The sequence below is a fragment of the Mesocricetus auratus genome, unplaced genomic scaffold (genome assembly GCF_017639785.1).
Source record: "Mesocricetus auratus isolate SY011 unplaced genomic scaffold, BCM_Maur_2.0 Super-Scaffold_100707, whole genome shotgun sequence".
NCBI classification, from domain to species: Eukaryota; Metazoa; Chordata; class Mammalia; order Rodentia; family Cricetidae; genus Mesocricetus; species Mesocricetus auratus.
In genome coordinates, this window is record NW_024429269.1 from 2,544,934 (window position 1) to 2,566,957 (window position 22,024).

Below are 22,024 nucleotides of genomic sequence, written 5' to 3' on the forward strand. Positions count from 1 at the left end.
CGATAGCCAAGAACTAAAGGAGCTGAGTGAGGTATTAAAGGAATGCCTACAGGGATTTGGCAGGAGGGCTGCAGGACTGGGCAGCCCTGCCACGGGTTCATGCTCAGTTCTGGGAAAAGTAGGTCACACTTGCAGGCCCCACAACAGAACCCGAGGGGGTGGGGGCTGTGCTCCAGTACCTACCACAAATGCACAAGACCTTGAGTTCACCACAGAAGGAACCTATGATAACTGAGTTTCTGTATTACAGCACAATTAGCCTCAAACAAGCTTGGAGGTGGGAACTGCTCTTTATAGAAAACAAGTTATAAGAATCCATATCCTTTCTGATAAAAATGATACTTTATTATAATTTTTTTACATCACAGAACTCCAGTCTAAATGTCTCACACACACACACACACACACACAAACACACATACCCCCTCTGGTGCGGACTTCCATATCCTCTCCAATGTGGCTAATGAGTTAATGTTCAGGGAATTTTCCAGGTCAGCTCATACTCATCTTGGAGTTCTAAGGGTCACCAGCCTTCTGGTTTTGCCCATACTTCAGTGATGACAGCTGGTACATTTGCTGAAGAAATCATTTCTGCTGGCTTAGCACCCACCGCTGTGGGCACTGTGTGGTATGCTAAAATACAGATCGGCATGCCACTTCCCCACAGGCTTTGCTTTCTCCTCTCTCACTGTTTGCTGCGTCTCTTCAGGGTTCCCTTAAACACTGTACTAAAAATGTATCTACCGAGAGCAGGTGGCTCAGGCCACTACCAGTGCTCCATGTGAAGTCATTGAGCCTACAACTCTGGGGTCACAATTCAAAATAAATATTTCAAAGTAAGGAAATAGATGATTTGCTGACTAGGAAAATGCTTGATTCTTTCTAAAACTCACAATCCACTGTGGACTTTTGTTTCATGATATAGTCAAGACAAAAATGAGGCCAACTGTCACTCACACTACCAGAAGAGCACCCCTTCGTGTCTCCCTCCACACAGAGAAATGACTTCAGAGCCTAGTTGTCATATCTGTGGCTTAGGTCACTTGTGGTTCAGGTAACAAGTTCCTAAACTTGGTTAAGATCAACTGCGTAACTGTGATGCTAAGATGGGGGCCTTCAGATCCTTGGAGTATGGTAAGAAATGGGCCGGCTACTCTGGTACCAACAAGAGAGAACGTGTTGATACTGAAATCAAAGCCTTAAGTACTACCACTGTCTTCAAAACTCACATACCCTTCTCCTAACCAGGAAATTGTCATCAGGGGTGCTGGCCTAGTAACTCACTGACAGTCTTAACAGAAGCAGAGATATTTTAGAAAAAAGAAAAGCATTTCGTGATGTCTGTTTCCAGGATAGACCACAGCCACAGAAGCACCTTCCAGAGTAGGTCTGCTGAAATACCTATCTCAAGAAGAAAGGCAGCCAGCCTTTATGAGGTACTGACAAATGTTCTGTCAAAAATATTTTTCTTTTCCTAGAGTTATAAGTTGTCTTCAGGTTCAACTATATTACACATCTGTTCTTTTCATGGGTAAAAAGAATGACTTTTAAAAAAAAGCTCCAAAATGAATGATGTCTACGTAGAATGAACGTAGAGTTTTGGTTGGTTGGTTTCTGTAATTCAGAACATAGGTGAAATCAAAAGATCTGTAATAGCCTGAACATTCATGTCTTCCCAGGGTCCTTTGCTCAGCTCACATGAACTCATCAGAATCGTAACCATCCTGCAGTGGACAAAAAAGTGAAAATATGAGGGCCTTGAGGACAGCCAGTCTGTAGTTTACATTTATTATCATGCTAACCCACCACCCCTCTTCTGATTTCTCATCTTAGGGTTCAGGAAGTTATCAGGAAAAGGATCAAACTCACCACTGCCCCATTGTCATCAGCTCTTGGAATGACCCAGAGAGTAGCCACAGCCTCCAAAGTGTCAGTTATCACAACTTCCAAGTTACAATGGAAAGCCCCACCCCAACTTGCAGAAGATGTGATGAGAGTGACTACGAGTGAATGACTACAAGTAAACACGACTTTGCAGAAGGGTAGCAAATAGTTACTTATTTAGCATGAATTCTCAATTTTAAAAAGTGAGTTAATGAGATGAGGGCTATAGAACCTCTTTCCCTGGAGTGGCTTAACTCTCTGAACACAGTTCATGTCATGCCAGGTACCTTAAACACACACAATTTTAGAAAAGGACCAATCCTCAACAAGTACACTACAGGAACAGTATCTTGATTCCTTATGCCAATAACCCTGCCATATGCAAAAAATTTGTGCCCTAAACCCCAGTATTTTGAACCTTGTGGTTTTCATAGATTTCTGATTTCAATGATAGCTGACTATTTTTCCTCCTTTTTAGTAGGTAAAGTCCTTAAGTCAAACAAAAGCTAGTAATCAAGCTAGCTGGTTTGGTCTCTTACAAATGACAGTGCATGGGTAAAGGGCCACTCTCACTGCATGGTTGGTAAGTCCTGCAGGCCACACAGGAGCAGCTCCGGCTCCCTTTCTTCAGCAAGCACTGGCAGGGTTCTATTCTGGCATAATGGCTGGCGTCAGCACTGGCCACTGTACTAGCTTCAACTTCTATCTCTTATTGCTTAACATCAATACTGTAAGAGACAGGGGAACAACTTAGGCTTTTTTTTTTTTTAAGGACCCTTGCTGGAAATGGTAGGAAAATACTAGGTGAGGGTAGAAAGTGATTTTTATAAAATCTGTTTTCTTCTGGTTTTGGTCAGCATCTTTCTGTGCTGTTCTTCTTCCCCCCTTATTGAAAAAAAAAAAAAAAGAAATGTAGAGTGTGTGTTCGTGTACCACACACTTGCAGAAACCCTTGGGAAGTCAGAAGAGGGCACTGGATCCCCTGGAACTGGAGTTTTAAGAGGTTGTGAGCCGCCTCATAGGTGCCAGGAACAGAACCCAGACCCGCTGGAAGCAGCAAAGTCTCTTAACTGCAGAGCCTTGTGCTTCTTTTTTATTAGCACAGGAGCCAGAGGCACAAGACACTTGGCTGGTCTGTTTGTGCTCTGTCCGGGGACCTTCAGGAGCAGCATCAGAGATGTGGGGAACAGTCAGCGTACATCTTTGAATGTCAGCCTGTCTGTCCAGCCAGTGAGCACAAACAACTCAGCAAGACCACCTGGCAGGTAACAAGGAAAGTGCACAGTCCCTACCAGGGCTATGTATTCATAGTTTCTGCTGCCTGAGGACAGGTGTTCTGGGACCACAGGGATGGTCCCAGTGCAGGACATTGCTTGGTCAACTATTACCTTTCATATTTCTCAGTTCCTATGTTATTCAGCTTAAAAGATACACCTCTTGTCACCCAGTGATAAACTGATATTCAAGAGGAATGTAACATTAACAATTTATGCCTCCAAGCCCAACCAAAAAGGACTAAAAATTACAGATAAAAGAGTTTATGCTAAATAGAAGACTAAAAGTTCAGATGCAAATATAGCTCAGACAGAGACCAGCATTCTTCCTGATGAGCTTGCACAGCTCTAGCTCACATAAGCATCAGCCTTTGAATAAAGACCAAGGGATCACATTACAAATTAAAGATAAGATGGTAACAGAACAGAAAATGTTACAAGGACACTGAAGCCTTCCCATTTGAGCACCTCACCCACAGTAGTAAGTAACTGAGTATAAGGGAAGGAGGACGAGTGAGCATTTGCCTCTAGTTGAACACTGTAGTCTTGGGGCTCTTAGTGACTATATCTGCATACATGTACACCACTGGTCCTCCGCATCTGCGGGAGTCTATGCTTGCAGATCCAATCAAATGCAGACAGAAAGTGCTCAGGAATGCTACAAACATGGGCATAGGCCTTTTTTGGTCATTATTTTCTAAACAATGCATTGTGACAACTGTTTGCATCTACATTGCATTTAGTATAAATAACAACAGACATAATAAAGCACATGGGGAGATAAAATATAAAATATTTTTCCATTTCATAAGGGTTTTGAGCATCTACAGATTTTAGATTTTAGCATTCTTAGGGCAATGCCTCAAAGATATCAAGAATTGTTGTTGTTTATGATGATGATGATGTGTGTGTGTGTTTCCAACTCCAGAATATGTAAGCTTTTAAGATCTACCGTGTGTGTGTGTGTGTGTGTGTGTGTGTGTGTGTGTGTGTTTTTTCCCAACTCCAGAATATGCAAGCTTTTAAGATCCACCGTGACAAGAACGATATGTACAAGGTTGAAACACAGGCTAGAATAAGTACTAGTCAGAAGAGCAGAGGCAGGGGCATTAGTTTTAACTGAATTGGACTTGTAATCTATCACAGACTTCTGCTAAGGTTACACTGTTCTGAGTTTTAAGAAAGCCAAGAATAACATGCAGAGGGCTAAGCAAACTCAGGGCTCAGTAAGGACCAGCTACGACTACCTATGCTATGACAGAGTCTAGCGCGGTCTTCACGGCACACCCTTGTTTACAGGTTACAAAGACCTCATGAGGTAATGTCTCTGAACTGAGAAACATTCCCCCTCGAAAGACTAAAAATGCAATAGTCTCACCCTAGCAACAGTTTAAATCTCTTGACTTCAAACTCAGTCCTGTTGGACTACACATTGCTATTAGGAAAATTTTCAGAAATAATTTATAAAGACAGGTCGTGATTCATAAAGGAGACTCAAAAAGTTAGTCCTTCACAGATGTGGGAGTAAAAATGTGCTCTTAAACATTCTTGGACAGGTATTGGATATAAACAAAGTCTAAAATCCTACTGTTTCCAATTCACGCACGTAACAAATTGGAGTTTGAACAGATAACCCTAAGAGAGAAACTGAGACACTTAACAAAATATTCTGTAATAATGGTAGCTTCTTCATCTACGCTGCTATAGTAGCCACTGGGTCACACAAAGCCAATATGACTAAAGACAAGTTTTAACTTAATTTTCATTTAAACAGCATTTGTAATTTGCCCCTAACATATCTGAATGCAGACCTAAAGCATGCATTTTAAAACCATGTTATAAAAGGGTCTGAGCCAAATATAATGGCGCATTCTTGTAATCCCAGCACTTGGGAAGCAGAGGCAATAAGAGTCTGAGACCAGGTTGGGTTAAGGAGGGGGAGGTTTGTGACAGCCTGAGCATCAAAGCAAAACTCCATCTCAAAGAAAAAACACAAAAACTCAAAACATGTCAACACTCCAGGTTCTAACAAGAATAAAAAAAAAATCAGGGTTAGTATGATCTCTGTATTTGGTGCATTTAATTTTAACTGAAAAGGACAATTCTGCTTCTGTTTAACCATGCTGTGAAATCTAGAGCCACATTAGTAGAGGAAATTATTAAATGCAAATACATTTCAAAGCCTGGAATTGGGAAGGAAAAAGGAAATGGACTGCAGTGCTGTGCCACAGTCTGGGTCTGCAAAGCCTCAAATGCTGAGTGCTGAGCTTGTTCTTACTCAGGCAGGACACTTAAGAAGGGCTCCCTGCTGTGAAGAAGCCAGGTAACTGAGCCTTGCCCTTCATAGGGTGCTGGGACTCTCTTCTTTCTCTTTCCCTCTTTGCTGCCCAGCTGCCATAAGGAGAACAGCTTGCTGGCCCATGTTTTCCCACCTGTTTTACTATAGGACCCAAAGCAGCAGGGCAATTGGCCACCCCAAACCTCCAAAATCCTGAGTCAGAATACAGCCTTATTCTTCATAAGCTGGTTGTCTCAGGTATTGTGTTAGAATAAGAGAAAGCTGACTGACACACCACGCAGTACTAATAGGCCTGTCCTTCACAGCAGGCAAGGAGGCACCAAACTCTCCTTCCATGAAGTGACCCACACAAAAGCAAACACAATACCACAGGGAAGGAAGGCAATGCCTGCCTGCCAGAATCTACTCCCAGTGTACTCCATGCCCATCATAGTAAGCAACCCGCAATGCTACATCAGCCAGTAGTTCAATTACTAAAGACTCTCTGTGAAGTATTTCAAAGTACAATATTAGAGCAAGAAACGTGAACATACTTGATTTGAGGACATGTTCTCAACTTTCATTAGTGACGAGTAGCTCCTAGAAAGAAAGAAAATATTCAAAGTGAGGATATCTCTCAATAAGCATTTCATGGATGGCTATCACCCTAAAACCCAAATGAGGTTATCCTATCAACAAGCATCTCGAAGATGATGACCATGTTGGATGAAGGCTCATGAAGTCAGTTGTTGAAACCACGGATGGTTACCACCCACTCTGATGAAAGCAGCACACAAATGTGCCTTTCTGATGGCCATATTTCCTCCGGGCTCCCTCCTTTTAACCCAATTGCCTCTAACATCTTTTTAGATGCCTAAAAGTATTTCCAGATCTTTGGTCCATATGCAACACAAAATCCATTCCCCCACGAAAACAAACACAGTCCCCTCTTAGAGACTGGTCATCCTCTGACCAAGGCTTTGTATTGATGTCTTCTACATGTTGCTCTTGCTACAAAACTCACTTCCCCACAAACACTGCACGAGACCTAAGAACTAAGTTGAATCTTTAAAGTCACTAAACGCACCATTTTTCATGCTTACTTGCTCATGTAAGATTTTGACTCTGAGAGCTGGGCGTTGGTGGCGCACGCCTTTAATCCCAACACTTGGGAGGCAGAGGCAGGCGGATCTCTGTGAGTTCCAGGACAGCCTCCAAAGCTACAGAGAAACCCTGTCTCATAAAAAACAAAACAACAACAACAACAACAAAAACCTTTCTAACAGTATATAGTTTAGTTCAAAACCAAAAGTGCATTTCCAGGTACATCACAGCCTCTCTCTGCTACTCTGTCTGAATGAGTAGCGTGTAAAGAGCAGAGTGTAGTGGTGTGTTGATTTAACAAGCAGACAGACACACTTTGCTGTAAGCTTAGCTAGCTGCTTGTTGTTCAGACTCACTCTGCTCTTTCACAAATTCAGGTAACAAATATCTGCTGCTATGTGAGGCCATACATGCAGGAAGCACTTTAAAGTACAGTGTGGCTGGTGGCAAATGTTACAAGTGTCAGCTATTCCTCCCTAGCAAAGATGCAAATGAAGTGTTATTGTGCTTCTAACATTACACATCCAAGTCTCTAAACAAAATTATTAAAGATGTAAAGGAAACAGGCATATCTTCTTCAATTGTTTCCTGCTCTGACTAAAAACAAGAATTGGCTGTAAATCCTGCTTGCCAGAGTCTCACAATCATTACCAGAGTGAGCTGCTCTTAACAACTCACATTTGCAGGCCATAGCAAGTATCCAAGTCTATGGACCACCTGCTTCAGAGAGGAGAGGGGAGAGGGGGAAGGGAAGAGGAAAGGGAGGAAGGGGGGAAGGGAGAGGGGGGAAGGGGGAGGGGAGGGGAGAAGAGCAGAGGAGAGCAGAGCTGAGCAAAGCAGGAAGACATTCCCAGAGCCCTCCAACTGAAGGCTCAGCCCTAAAAGAAGCCAAGCTTCCTTTCAGCAGAACCTGGGTAGGGACACAAGTGGGTGCCTCACACCTGAACACATATGATCACAGCAGCTGTGCTCTTGCCCAGCAGGCTTCCTGAGAACCCAGTGTATGCAGAGCAAGCTGGGCCAGGGCCAAGCCAGATAGCTGGCTTTTATTTTGATGCCACTCCACACCATTCTTACACTCTTTCTGGTGCACATATCACAAACAGCATCCACAGAAACCCAGGAGTTCCGTGCTATAAGTTATGAGGGCAACTTCCCGCTAAGGGAAACAAGAGGGGGCTCAGAGACAGAGCTCTGTGCTGGATGGAGCATTCACCTAGTGTGCACGAGGCCCTTGTTCAATGCTCAGCACTACACACAAAAAAGGAGGAAAACAGATGAAAAGAAAAGACAGCAAGGGGGAGCTGGGTGTGTGTATGGGTGCACAGCTCTAATTCCAGCACTCAGGAGGCAGATGCAGGGTTACCAGATTGAGACTAGTTATCTCAAAAAAGCCAGCACCCCACTCAAACAAAAACAGAACAAGGGGCCTGTTCGAGTGCAGTAACACACACTCTATGTAGCAGGGGAGTGATGCTCCCAAAACTCTCCCTCCCCCAGAATGTTCACATTCAAAGCTCTAGAATGATGGTTCTCAAGCCGTGGTTGAGCCATCTTTGGGGGTCACATATCAGGTATCTTACTTACATTATGACTCATAACAGTAGCAAAGTTACAGTTATGAAGTGAAATAACTTTACGGTCGGAGTCACCACACCATGAGGAACTGTGCTGAAGGGTCACAGCGTTAGGAGGGTTGAGAGCGCTGCACTAGAAGCACACTGCACTGGAACATACTCTGCAGAGGTGACAGTTCTAAGTGACAGGGAGATTCCTGGGATGATGGGATTATGTACAGAAGGCACAAGAAGGGGCAACAAGCCACAGAATGTGGGCAACCTCGAGAAACTGGAATCTCCTCTAGGGCCTCCAGAAGAGAACTGCCCTGCCGACTTCTTGATTAGTCAGAATTTCTTAGGTTTGTACACTGCTTCGAGGAGTTAAATTTGGGACAATTTGTTATAGAAGCAATAGAAAACTAGTACAGTGAGCATTCTCATGGCTACCTTCACTGAGTTCAGGAGCCCAACTATTTTAACAGCTGTTTAAAACTGTAGGACATCGAAGCAGGCCCCATCACATTATAGAAGCAGCTCTGAGTTACCCAGCTCTGTATCTTTGTCCAAATGGCACAGCTGCTCAAGACTACACACTCCTTTACCGTTTCCTTCTCACAAACAAACCAGATTCCGAGGAAGTTCACAATGGCTTACAATGGGGAAGTAAAGCCAAACCTTTAATTTCACTCACTCACTCACTCACTCACTCACTCACTCACTCACTCACTCACTCACACCCAATACATCTCTAAAAAGGCAATTTTCACATCAACAACACTACCTCTTAACAACTCATTCAACTCTGAGCTTTTATGTGCCTTCCTGGAAAGTCTGAGAGCAGGGACTTCAAGGGTAACCTGTGTCAACCACCAGCAAGGCCACAGCCCCATCACACCTGAGTTCATCCATTTCTCGTTTCTTCTTCATTTCTTCTTTCTCTCTCCTTTTCATTTCCTGAATCTGAGCTTTTTTCTCATTCCTCTCTTCGCGATCTCGGCCTTCTTTCTCTGCTGCTAGGTCGGGAAACTTCTCCAATTTGGTCTTTTCTAATCGGTTCAAGATTTCATTCACTTTCTTCTCCACAGTCACAATTTTTACCTTTGAGGGAGGTAAGGTGAAAATCACTTAGCCTTAATTATTTTTCTCTCACTTAAGAGGGGCAAAGCTTTGGCTTTCCAGGGCTTTCGTTGCCCAGTTTAACACCCTTAGGAACATCACACTCAGCTTGGAGTCAGGCCCCGCCTCCTGTGATCCATGAACACTTACATCCTTCTGCCTGTGAAAGCCTATCTGCCCCACATCCATGTCAGCTGTCTTCTTCAGATTAGACCATGGCGTGTACACCACATTAATGTTGTTCATCTTGCATCCTGCCAAGAGAGACTGTCTTCAACAGGCAGGAAACGTGACACTGAGCGGCACAGTCCTCACCCGCAGCAAACATCACCCATCCTAGACAAGGCTTGAGAAGAGCACACCTCTGATGTTCCAAAGCACCGAAGGCAAGTGGGAAATCAAACATTAAGTCAAAGTGTTACAGTGGAAAAAGCAAGGGTCCACTACTAACAACAGGGACTTCTAAGAACTCCTTAAAATTGAACTCAAAATTACCATGTACATAGTTTTCAAGAGAAAAGGACCAACTGAGTTTCCTTAGACCCTTGAAGCAATCGTTGAGGTAATAATGGCTAACCAGTAAGATACAGCCACAGTAAGATATAGACTAAGATACAGAAAGCCAGCCTGGCAATACCTAACAAGCCACAGGTGCCTATCACTCTCTGACCCCACCTGACATTGAGGAAACCAATACATTTAGGAAGGTTTGTTTGGTTATTAGTGGAGCCTTTTCCCCCAACCTAGACAAACCTATGATTCTGACCTAAAATGGACCAATTTAGCAGAAACCAGCAAGCTTGTTCCCTTAGTGTAGCGCAAGACAGAACTTGGCAAGTGCAGAGCTGCTGGTGCATGTCCTCTGCAGTCTCCCAGCTCTTGTCAGTCCTCAGCAGCATCCTCGGGCAATGATTAGAGAGGAGCCTGGGGCTCAGCTTCATATTCTGCTATGTGAGCAATCACCGTGCAAGGCTGAGGAAGAATGGGGAGTAGTTCCTGTGTCACCATTCTTCCCGCTCTGTTTTCTCTAGAATTTGTAAACTCTAAGGACATTAAAAGAAAGAAACTGAGCTGAGAATAAGGAGTCGCCAGCTCTTTGAACCAAGACTCATTTTCGAGTCAGGGCACAGAAAAAAGAAAATAGCTGTGCAGAAGAGGTTGAAACACAGAATAAACAGTTTGCTTGTTTCAATGTTTACTTCAGTAACTGAACATCTAAGACAGTCTATTCTACTCATAAAACAGAATGTCCTCACTCATAACAACCCGTTGATTTATGGAGTTAAAAAAAGAGAGACTCCAAAAGGCAAATTTTAAGCTTCTTTGTATATATTCGTAGTTTGTTATTAAGGCTGCCTGAGTTGAGACTGAAGACACCAGTCTACATGAAAGAAGGCTGCCAAGCTCTCATCATGTAATCATGGAACCCCAGTGACTGTTATCAGCTGTATTTGCCCTGTATCATCTTCCAACTTCATCTACAACTAGTTATCTCTCTCTATCCAGGCCTGCATCCTACTCTACAATCTCACCTATTAATTAGCTCAGTCATTTAGACCAATACCTCTCAGCCCCCTTCATAACTGCTATCCCCATCCTAGTTATCATTCTAGACCCTTCGTTCAGATTAAATCTTATCTAGTAGAATTAAGCAGGCACCAAGCCCAGTATTTTAACTACTGCCTAAAACACATAGGGCGATTGTTCCCAACCCACACTGCACACCGGCTCACCCAAAGAGCTTCTGAAAGATAACGACACCCAAGGACCACCCAGACCAACTAAGTAAGATTCTGTGGGCAAAGACAATAGAGTCAAAGAACTCAAAACCTTCACAACTTAAAGGAAAGATAAAGCATGCAAGAGAAGGGGAAAAGAAAAGGCATGACTTAAAGTCTCTAGCTCTAAGCCTGGTATAGACACACACACCTATACTACTTCCAGTACCCAGGAAGCTGAAACAGGAAAATTATGAGTTTGAGGCCAGTCTGAGCTACACAGTGAGTTCCACACTAGCTTGGACTGCATAGCAAGATTCTGGTTCAAAATATGCAAACAAGGAGCTAGAGAGACAGCCTAATAATTAGGAACAATGGATGCTCTTCCAGAGAATCTGGGTTCAATTTCCAACACCCACCTGGTGGCTCACAATTGTCTATAACCCCAGTTTCAGGGAATCTGACATCTTCTTCTGGGTTCCCAGGGCACTAGACATTCACATGGCACAGAGACATTCATGCAAGCAAAACACCATATACAAAATTATATTTAAAAAAATTAAAAAAAAACCAAAACAAAATCTGATGACAAATGATGATAGTTGACACCAACATGAACACAAAGCCATGAGATACATCTCCTTAGCTATCAACACTGCCATGTTGCCGAAAGTCTTAGACAGAGCTCAATGACCTCCTATTCAAGGAAAGGAAAAAAGTCACGAGGGCCAAGACTCGGAAAGGAGAGTGAAACTTGGAGGAGTGGGCAGTGAGCTTTTTGTTCCCTGACAAGCAGCAAAACTGCCCTCTCCTCAAATTTATCTTCTATTGACCTGCTAAATGGACTTCATTCCAGACAGAAAAGGTGCATGCTCACTCAGAAAACAATTCTGGAAAAACTGACCTTGAATGCTATTGGCCTTCACAAGGTGGGCACAGTCCATCAGAACCTCCTTTGGAATGTCTTCTATCTTCTCTCCCTGCAACATGAAATAAGTCACATGATCCTCTTTAGTTCCTGATGGCCACTGGAGCACTCACATCAGACACTGAAAGATGAAGTAAATTCACCATGCCCCCCATAGGATGCTGCCTGAACTAAGAGAAGGCACTAACGCAGAAAACTGTACTTAACACGTTTTTAAAATCATGGTGAAGATATTAACTGCAGTGATTCTCAGTAGTTTTTATCCTCATTCTTTTCTGGAAAGCATGTGAAGTCTCCCTGGCTGAGGTCCCTTCCTTTGAAAAAAATGCCTTAAGAGTTCTGGATCCCAAACATCTCACAGACCATCTTACACACCCCTACCCACCCCCACGCCCCAGCTACAATCAGGGTGAGTTCTTTTTTTTTCTCAATATATGTTTTTATTTAAATTAGAAACATGAATGTTATACATGTCAGTCCCAGCTCCCTCTCCCATCCCTCCTCCCTTGTCCCTCCGCCAGCCTCCCACCCAATCCCCACATCATTCCCCAGTGAGGGTGAGGCCCTCCTTGTGGGGATCTCTAAAGTCTGTCATTTCATCCAGGGCAGGACCTAGGCCCTTCCCCATGTGTCCAGGGTGAGTTCTTGTGTTGGGCCCCCACTATTTATTACCAGGAGGGAGAAAGGACAGAGATGCTATTTTCTCCACCGAAACTGTTACCAATTCAACATCTGAGAAAGTAATTTCCAAAGTACAAAGACATTCCAGAGGCATGAGTGGGAAAATTAGTTAAGAATCAGGTTCTATTAGGGATGGGATTACAAAAACACCCATCAGAGGACAAATGCTACACAGAACTCAATGCTGGAATAACTTTATCTCATTATCATAATTTTCAAGTGTAAGAGAGAGAGAGAGAGAGAGAGAGAGAGAGAGAGAGAGAGAGAGAGAGAGAGAGAGAGTGTGTGTGTGTGTGTGTGTGTGTGTGCGCGCGCTCGCGCGTGCATGCATGTTATCTGAGAAGTGAACCCAGGGCCTTCCTTCTATATGCTAGGCAAGTACTCTACCACTAAATTACATTCCCAGCTACATTGAAAATTATGTACACAAGAACTTGAAGGCAGCCAGGCAGTGTTGATGCATACCTTTAATCCCAGCACTCGGGAGGCAGAGGCAGGTGGATCTCTGGAGTTTAAGACCAGCCTGGTCTACAAGAGCTAGTTCCAGGACAACCTCCAAAGTCATAGAGAAACCCTGTCTCAAAAAAATCTACCAACCAACCAACCAACCAACCAAAAAAGAACTTGAAGGCATCCCATCCTGTGTATTTCTCAGTCCATTTATACCTCTATAATGGTGCTGTCATCAAGAATAACAGTCATTACACGAAGCTACAATTGAGTGGCAGTGGCAAAACTAGTAAGAGGTGACAACTCTACACTAAATCAATCATGATGGTTAAAAAAACAATCATTCAGCCGGTCGTTGGTGGCACACGCCTTTAATCCCAGCTCTTGGGAGGCAGAGGCAGGCGGATCTCTGTGAGTTCGAGGCCAGCCTAGTCTACAGAGCGAGTTCCAGGACAGCCTCCAAAGCCACAGAGAAACCCTGTCTCGAAAAACCAAAACAAACAAACAAACAAAAAAACAAAAAACAAAAAACAACCATTCAGTAGCTACCATTTGTTGAGTGCTCACCATATACTCTCACAGTACTAGGCTAAGGTTCTCATGTCCAGCAAATGACAGAGCTCAGAGCGACCCTGGGACATCAAGGCAGCTCTAAAATCTAGCTATGGACCAAACACTTCTGGTATCGCTTCCCAGTGACTTCACTGCAATCTCCATTTTGAACACGCAACACATGCATGCCGTTCATACAACTTGAGAACAAGGAACGCTGTCAGATACTGCAGCTCGGGTCCAAGAAACTATTGAATGTTATAAATTATAGTCATGTATGCTTGTAATCCCAGCATTCAGAAAGGGGAATCACAGGTTCAAGGCTAGCCTGCTCTACATAGGAAGTTCCTGACCAGCCAGGACTTTTGTTAAAAAAAAAAAAAAAACTTTTTTGGCAAAGTGTGATGGCACATACCTTTGAATCTATCACTTAGGAGGCAGGGACAGGCAAATTTCTTTGAGTTTGAGGCCAGTCTGGGCTACATAATATGGTTGTTTCAAAATAAAAACAAAACCAAATTTTTTTAATGAATAAAATTCAAATTAAAAATAAATAAACAAGAGGTTGGGTGCATATCAGTGGAGCCCAGGGGCAAGCTAACAGGGATCTCAACTCATTAGAGCTGAGTATAATATGAGCAACAGAACACAGCACCCAAATATACACAAGGGCCCAAAGCATATAATAAACTCCTTGCTGATGCAAACAAAGGAGAAACAAGTCCCCTTCTACATGAACTCCAAATAATGAAATGGGCCCTACCCTAAAAGCAGAACTTCCCTCTGCCCCTGCCTGAGTGGAAGTTGGACCCCAACTTGGGCTGTAGTAACCAAGTCTGGAAAGGCAGTGCCATGGTGGAGGAAGCTGGCAGGCACAGCCCTGGCCAGGCAGTCCAGGCTCCTGGCATCAGTATAAGTCATGTTAAGGCATACACTGTCTGACATGATGAGTGAAAGGCTCCTCCCCTCTGTGCTTTTCTTCCCCTCAAGCCTGTGACCGCTAGCTAATCATGAGAAAAATAAGACACATCATATAACTAAAGTGACATTCTGTAAAGATCACTGACTGTACTGACAAGATCACAAAAAACAAGGGAAAAAACACTGCCATGGAAATCAGGGCAGAGGGGACAAGTGAATACACTGTGGTACCTTACAATAGTTTCTGGAAAAGGGACATCAATGAAGAAACTGTTCAAATAAAGTCCAGAATTTAGTTAAGAGCAGTAAGTGGTTTGAGAATCCACCATGTGATATAAGATGCTGGCAACAGGAAAGCCATATACCCTTTGTAACTTTTTTATAAGTCCAAATCTTGTAAGCCCTAAATGCATCTATTTTTTAAAAGCTAATTCATACAAGCACACATACCATGTACTTTAATTATTGAAAATACATGGATAAAGGCAGATTAGAAAAAAGTAGTGGTGCTGTGTTATCAGGGCACATGACATCTTTGTTCCTGTATTACCATCATGCGGTTTAAGACTGTCCAAAGACACTGGGAACAGGTACCCTCAGCAAGCCAGGTGGGCTGTCTGAGTCTGAGAAAAAGAAGCCACTAGAATGATGCCAGCAACAACTGAACTAAATGGGACAGGAAGCAAAGAGGACAGACGATATACACTGAACAGACTGGACAAGGCAGGGCTTCCACCTGGGAAACCAATCATTCAGAAGTTTCTGTAACAATCTTCTTGGTAGGAGGAAGACTAATCTTTATGACTTTGAACATATTTGTAACTTAAGTAACTTAATCACACACAAAAAAATATGGTGTTCATCACCAAAGAAAAAGTCACAAATTCATGTTTACATTCAGTTACCTTTTGTAATCGAAGGTATACATGAGCCGAAGAGAGTTTGTCCACGTGAAACCTACAAAGGAGGAAACAACTTTTAGCAAGAGCAAGACAACCATGTCCTCAGTCACTTGCATCAAAAGCATCCGATTCCAAGAAAGTATTCCCTGGGACTTATTATAAAACAGTCACCATCTCCAAAGGGCTGGCCAGCAACCTGGAGAGGCAAGAGGAACTTGGGAGCTATGCAGCTGTGTGTGGCTACGGGCCAAGACGAGTCAGATAATAAATATGAAAACATCCTGGGAAGAGTGAAGCTTCAAGTGATAAAAAGGGCTATTAGTGACCAAAGACTTCATGGAAGAATTGAGATTTGGCTGCCCCTGACAAAAGCACAAGCCAAGTAGAAAAACAGGGAAAGAATTCCAATGAGAAAGGATGGAAGAAGTCAGTGAAACTTAACTGTTGCCGACCTGGGAGCTTCTGGAGTCTGGAGAAGAGGAGACTATGGTTTCTGATACCCTGAGTTTCCAACGAGGGCAAGACAATCAAAACCAACGATCAAGTTCAGATTTAGCAGACTGCATCATTAAATGGGTCAGACTAAGAATTCTTCCAATCCCCACACCCATCCCCACTCACAATAGCATCAACATGCATCCCTGGGTGAACATGGTCTATATGGCACTGGCACTGTCCAAAAGTCACTCAGAATGCCCTACAGCACGGATAAAGGCAGATCAGAAAAAAACGTGGTCTATATAGGGTCTCACTACGGAGCCCTGGCTGGTCTGGTACTTGCTATGCAGACTGGACTAGCATTTTACTCACAGAGATCCTCCTGCCTCTGCCTCCCAAGTGATGGTAATAAGGTGGGATAGTCTTCCACAGCATCTTAAATTCACTTTTCTTTAGGATTTGTACTGGCTAGTTTTATGCCACCTTGACACAAGCTAGAATCATCAGAAGAGGGAACCTCAATTGAGAAAATGTTTCCATAAGATGGGGCTGTATGCAAGCCTGTAGGGCATTTTCTTAATTAGTGATTGATGGGGGAAGACACGTGGGGGCGTCCCAGCAGAGCCACTTGTAAAGTGGGAGCTTGAGTTACCTAGCCCATTGTGGGTGGGGCTACCCCTGGGCTAGTAGTCTTGGGTTCTGTAAGAAAGCAGGCTGAGCATCATAGAGAGCAAACCAGTAAGCAGCACTGCTCCATGGCCTCTGCATCAGTTTCTACCTCCAGGTTCCTGCACCATATGCGTTCCTGTCCTCACTGCTTTTGATGATGAATGTTATTATGGAACTATGAGTGAAATAACCCTTTCCTGCCCAAGCTGCTTTTGGTCATGGTATTTTATCACAGCAATAGTAACCCTAAGACAGGGTTATCATCCATCAATTTAATGTAATCTTTAAAAGTTGATGTGACATTTTTCATGCATATAATTTGCTAAATGAAGCTGACTCACTTTGCAACATGCAGAGATGGGCCTAGAATGTAAGCATTAAATAATGAACAACTACGCTATGAACTGACCTCAACTGAGGAGTACCTGCCATTCTGACTTCTGCTTGTTTTGTGACAACATTTTATTAGTAACAGTCCTTCCCACACATGACTGACACTGTGACTGTTAACTTCAGTTGGTACTGTTCCTAACAAGGTCTAAGGAAGCCTATGGAAGCTGAGGCCTCTAATTCCAGCAGGCAGGAGTATCACAAGGTTAGAGTCAGCCTGGACTACTTAGTAAAACCCTGTTTCAAAAATGAAGAAACAGCCGGGTGTTGGTGACGCACACCTTTAATCCCAGCACTCGGGAGGCAGAGGCAGGCGGATCTCTGTTCGAGACCAGCCTGGACTACCAAGCAAGTTCCAGGACAGCCTCCAAAGCCACAGAGAAACCCTGTCTCGAAAAAACCAAAAAAAAAAAAAAAAAAAAAAACTGAAGGAGGCATCACTGTGTCTCATTACAGACCTCCCCAGGCATTTTCTTGTTATTGACATCTATTCTAGGTGTTAAAGGGGCCATACATTTACACTCTATGTAGGATATAGACAAGGATGACTCAGTATGAAGGCTAAGATTATGGTGTTTCTAATGCCCTCAAAGAAGCTAAATATCTTATTAATTGTGCTGGATACAGAACAATGTTCAGACTTGGGCAAATTACCTGGGTTGCTTCTTATTCTTAGCCAGAAATGGACATTACATCATATTTAATTCATGTTTTTCCAAACTGCTCATTTACTCATTTGTATTCCCATGAAAAATTCATACTAATTATCACCTTTAGCTGGGCATTTTTCTGCCCAGAAAATTCTGTATCTTTTATAAACCTAGAAATTTTGAATATCTCTTTCTCCTTTCAGAATCTTAAGGAAAAATATTATGCTGTGAACTGACCTGAACTGAGAAGGAACACCTGCCATGCTGGCTTCTGCTTGCTTAGTGACAGCTCTTTATTAGTAACAGCCCTTCCTACCAGCAATAGTAGCTATCTTAGATTCTCCTTTTTCTTCAAGGTCTCCTATATGGATTCCTGTCAATAGAAATACCAAAATAATTCAACATATGTTAATGAGTTCATACCTAGGTAGTCAAAGTACACATAGGAGTATCATGGTTAGGATGGTAGTCTGAATAAGAATGGCACCTATGGGCTCATATATATGAAAGCTTAGTCACCAGGGAGTGGAACTCATTGAAAGGATTAGGAAGTGTGGTCAGTATGTCACTGGGGGTGGGTTTTGAGGTTTGAAAAGCTCATGCCAGGCCCAGACACACACACACACACACACACACACACACACACACACACACACACACACACACACACACACACACACACACACACGAGATCAGGATGTAGCTCACAGCTACTGCTCCAGTGCCATGTGTGCTATCATACTCTCCACCATGATGATAACAGGCTAGGCCTCTCAAACTATAAGGCCCCAATGAAATGCTTTCTTTTTTATAAGTTGCCGTGGTCATCGTGTCTCTTCACAGCTAGTATATGACAACTTCAGGCTTACATATACTAGTACATAGCTACAAAAGGCAGAGAGACTGACAGAAATACAGGGTTTAAAATACCAACCCCTGAAAGAAACATTCCAGTAATCCTAAAAATGCTCACTTGAACTTTAAACTACTTCCACTCTTAGCCTCTTGTCCTCCTTATATTCCCATCCCTGCTCATCTTGATACTCTTCACCAACTCAGAGACTAGAATTTCCAATAAAAGAACAATTACCTGAGGGTGCAGAGGCACAGGGAGTGGTTCAGCTCTTTAAAGTGAGGCCTGTGAAAATTCTACTCATTAGGCAGTCTGGAGGTATCAAAGACACCATTTCTTTTTCTCACTTAGAAACTAATTTATTTCTAATCTCATTTAATCCCTCAAAAAGTGTTTGTTTAAAGGAACCTCAAAAGGATTACAAGACTCAGGAGCTGCCACAGTAAATCCCCCTAGCCAATATTAGGGAATAAAAACCAGGTTAACACCAGAATGCAGATGAGTTCAGGGTTGCTCTTTTGTCCAGGTCAATCCCTGTAAGATTGTCAAGGCTGACAGCACATGAATTGGAACGGGGTCCCAAGATTTGGGGCTGCTCCAGCTTGCCTGAGTTCTCAAATAACTTCTCAAAATAAAAGTCAATTGTGATGAACTTTGGGCATTAATTTCTAGACTACTAAAAGTGCCAAAAGGGACCTCTCAGTACCTGTAGATATAAACCTGGTGAGTCTCAATCTTTAAAAAAAAAATCAAGCCACAATTTACTAGTGTGGGCTTTAAATTAGAAACTTGTTTTCTACCTGCTTAATTTTAAAAAGTTCAAAAGTTATGGTAAACTGACTTTCTAGGTGTATCTTACTATGTAACCTTTCCTATATAAGCAGCTATCCTCCAATCTGTATGCTAATACAGCATAGGTGAACAAGGGAACTGCAGTTCTAGCACTTGGAAGACAAAAAACCTCTGTGTTCTCAAAGGCAGCCTGGGTTACACAGTGAGTTCCAGGAAAGCCTGAAATAACCAAACTCTAGCTTGAAAAAACCAAATGCAAAAAAGTACAGCAGGTTAACTGCTTAACAGGTACAGACATTGGCATTAAAGAGTCTGGCATCTTCGGGAATACTTCAGCTGGGGATGACAGACACCAGGGAGACAACAGGAACCAGTCACACCAAGGAAGTGTTCAGTGGGTATGTTTCTAGGAGGGCAGCAAGAGAGCCATGTGGGAAGCCAATAGTATCCAACTCTTGTTATGTGACAGCACTGATAACCTCGGGAGTTTACAAAGCAGGTAAACAGCTGTCCTACTGAAGACATAGCGCCTTCTGAAGGCCAGAAATTCAGGAATTCCAAGCAGTACACCCTGCCCACCTAAGCAAAGGGGCCCTAAGCAGGGCACATTTGAGCTCAGAAGCTAGGACACTGGGCTGGAACAGTTTTTGTGGTCTTAAGCCTTTAAAATTCCTCATGTGTCTGCTGCCTCCCGCTTCTCAGTGTGGACTTTGGAATGATAGGAAAACATGCCCACCGGGGCCATCAACTAGAGACCTTCACAGCCAAGCAGGTAGAAGTCCAAGAGGCCCTTTGGGGAGCCCCTGTAGATTCGAGGGGGCTTCCGAGCAGAGCCGCAGGTAAGGGGGGCAAATGGGGCTTGAGTTACTTTCTGTACAATACTTCTCTGTTAAGTGCTCAATGCAGCACACCTTACTGAAAACTGAACCAGCTCTTCTGAAAAGTGGCCATCTAATCTCATAGTGCTCTAGGGAAATAAGGGAATTCTGCAGCCCATAGCTGGAGAAAAGAGATCTGGAGGGTTACAGCAATGGGCCTGGAGGGTGGGGGACGGGGCAGTGAACTGAAGCGTGAAGAATGGTGTCCTTAGGAGAGTTAATGATTTAGAAGCTGAGCTGGGCCTGTGAGAGCCTAGGCTGGACCAGTAATAACCAGTGCAGACTGGTTCTGCTCCTCATCTAAAAAATGGACATGATAGCAATACTTTATAGGTTGTTGAGAAATTAAATGTATTGACACTTGACAATGTCTGGCAGAGTTAAGTGCTTGAAAAATGTACACTATTGCCATCACACCCAAGTACATAGGACCTGAGAACATATCTCCAGGGAGAATGATACTCCACTCAGATGGTAAGACTAGGTTCCAGGAGAATATGATGGACAGAATAAGCAGTGGAAAATGAACATGGAAAAGGAAAGTGGCCAAGAAGGTATGTTAGGAGCTAGCACTTTCTCTTGGGCCATGGGGTGAAACACGGAAGGGGATTGCAGCTACTTACTCATGAGTACCATAAGTAAAAACAACATGGAGATGTAGTTTTAATTATAGGAGGCAGGTAGAGGGCCAAGTCTAAAATCTAAATGACTAACAATTGCTACTTACCAAATATCTTCAGGCCAGCCATACTTTATCAGATCTTCATCTACAGTAAGGTACAAGAGGAGAGAAAAAGAAATTAAGAAAAACTGTTAAGTGAAAATATACCAGGATTTTTATGTTGGTAAGGGAAAAACAGACTGCCCCCTTTCACTATCTCCTCTTCCTTAATGGAGACAACAGAGACGAAGACTTGGAAACTTGAAAAGAATGACAGCTTTTACAGTCAGAAAATATACACTGTGTGGCTTTTATCACACTTCTAATCCAAAACCCAAGGACGCTTCCTTAGAATGAAAGGAATACTAAAAAAACACTTCAGCAGCTGGGAAGTAGGTGAGTCTGACTAACTATAACGCTTAAACACTAATACGATTTTGTTCAAACTTTAAAATAATGAGTTACATCATGATGATGATGGTCTAGGACTAGAGTTCAGTGGATGCATTGCTTGTCTAGTCTTCATGAAGTCCTAGGTTTGGTCCCCAGCACCACAGAAGCCAAATGTGGTTCACAACCTGTAACCTCAGCAATTGGGAGGTAGAGACAAGAGAATCAAGGTCTGGGTCATTCCTGGCCACATAAGGAGTTAAGACCAGCCTGGAATGTGTCTCCAAAGATCAAACAAATGGACAGATAGAGAAAAACCAAAAACACTCGGCAGAGTATGCTTACGCACACTTGGGAAGCTGAGCCAGGAGGATGGTGAGTTTGAGAACAACTTGGACTAAAAAGCTAGATCAAGTCAGTTTAGTGAGACCTTGTAAGACCCTGTTAGAACAGCAGCAATGAAAGAAAACAAACCTTTAATTATATACTCAAGGATACTACGAACATATCTGTATAAAAAAGAAAAAAAACTGTATCTGAAAACTGGCAGAAAAAGGAGGTGAAAGAGTGAAAAGGAATTGTTATGAGAGGTAGGGAGCCTTGTGCGATATTTACACTGTGTGAAGATATATTGTTGTGATTGGTCTAAGAGCTGAATAGCCAATAGCTAGGCAGGAAGTATAGGTGGGACTTATGTGCAGAGAGGAAGTAGGAGGAGCTAATCAAGGCACAGAGGAGATACCAATGTGACATGGAGGGAGTCAGACATACAGAATGAAAGAAAAGCAAAAGCCAGAGGAGAGGGTCAAACATAGATTAACAGAAATGGGGTAATTTAAGTTATAAGAGCTAATAAGAAATAAGCCTAAGCCATAGGCCAGGATTTCATAATTAACAAGTCTCCATGTCATTATTTGAGAGGTAGCTGGCAGGACA

At 43.0% G+C, this 22,024-nt stretch overlaps 1 protein-coding gene across 2 annotated transcripts in view; it reads right to left on the reverse strand.

Moving 5' to 3' along the window:
- Positions 1-320: 320 nt before the first annotated feature.
- Ccdc25 (coiled-coil domain containing 25) overlaps positions 321-22,024 on the reverse strand; it is a 28,412-nt gene continuing 6,708 nt past the window's right edge. For both annotated transcript variants that reach the window (XM_040740615.1, XM_040740617.1), the window contains exons 3-9: positions 20,765-20,804; positions 15,371-15,422; positions 11,838-11,913; positions 9,366-9,469; positions 8,995-9,197; positions 5,991-6,036; positions 321-1,724 (exon numbers count right to left, since the gene is read on the reverse strand). In XM_040740615.1, the coding sequence (XP_040596549.1) occupies positions 1,695-1,724; positions 5,991-6,036; positions 8,995-9,197; positions 9,366-9,469; positions 11,838-11,913; positions 15,371-15,422; positions 20,765-20,804 (551 nt within the window). In that variant the 3' untranslated portion in view covers positions 321-1,694. The remainder of the gene's footprint in view (positions 1,725-5,990; positions 6,037-8,994; positions 9,198-9,365; positions 9,470-11,837; positions 11,914-15,370; positions 15,423-20,764; positions 20,805-22,024) is intronic.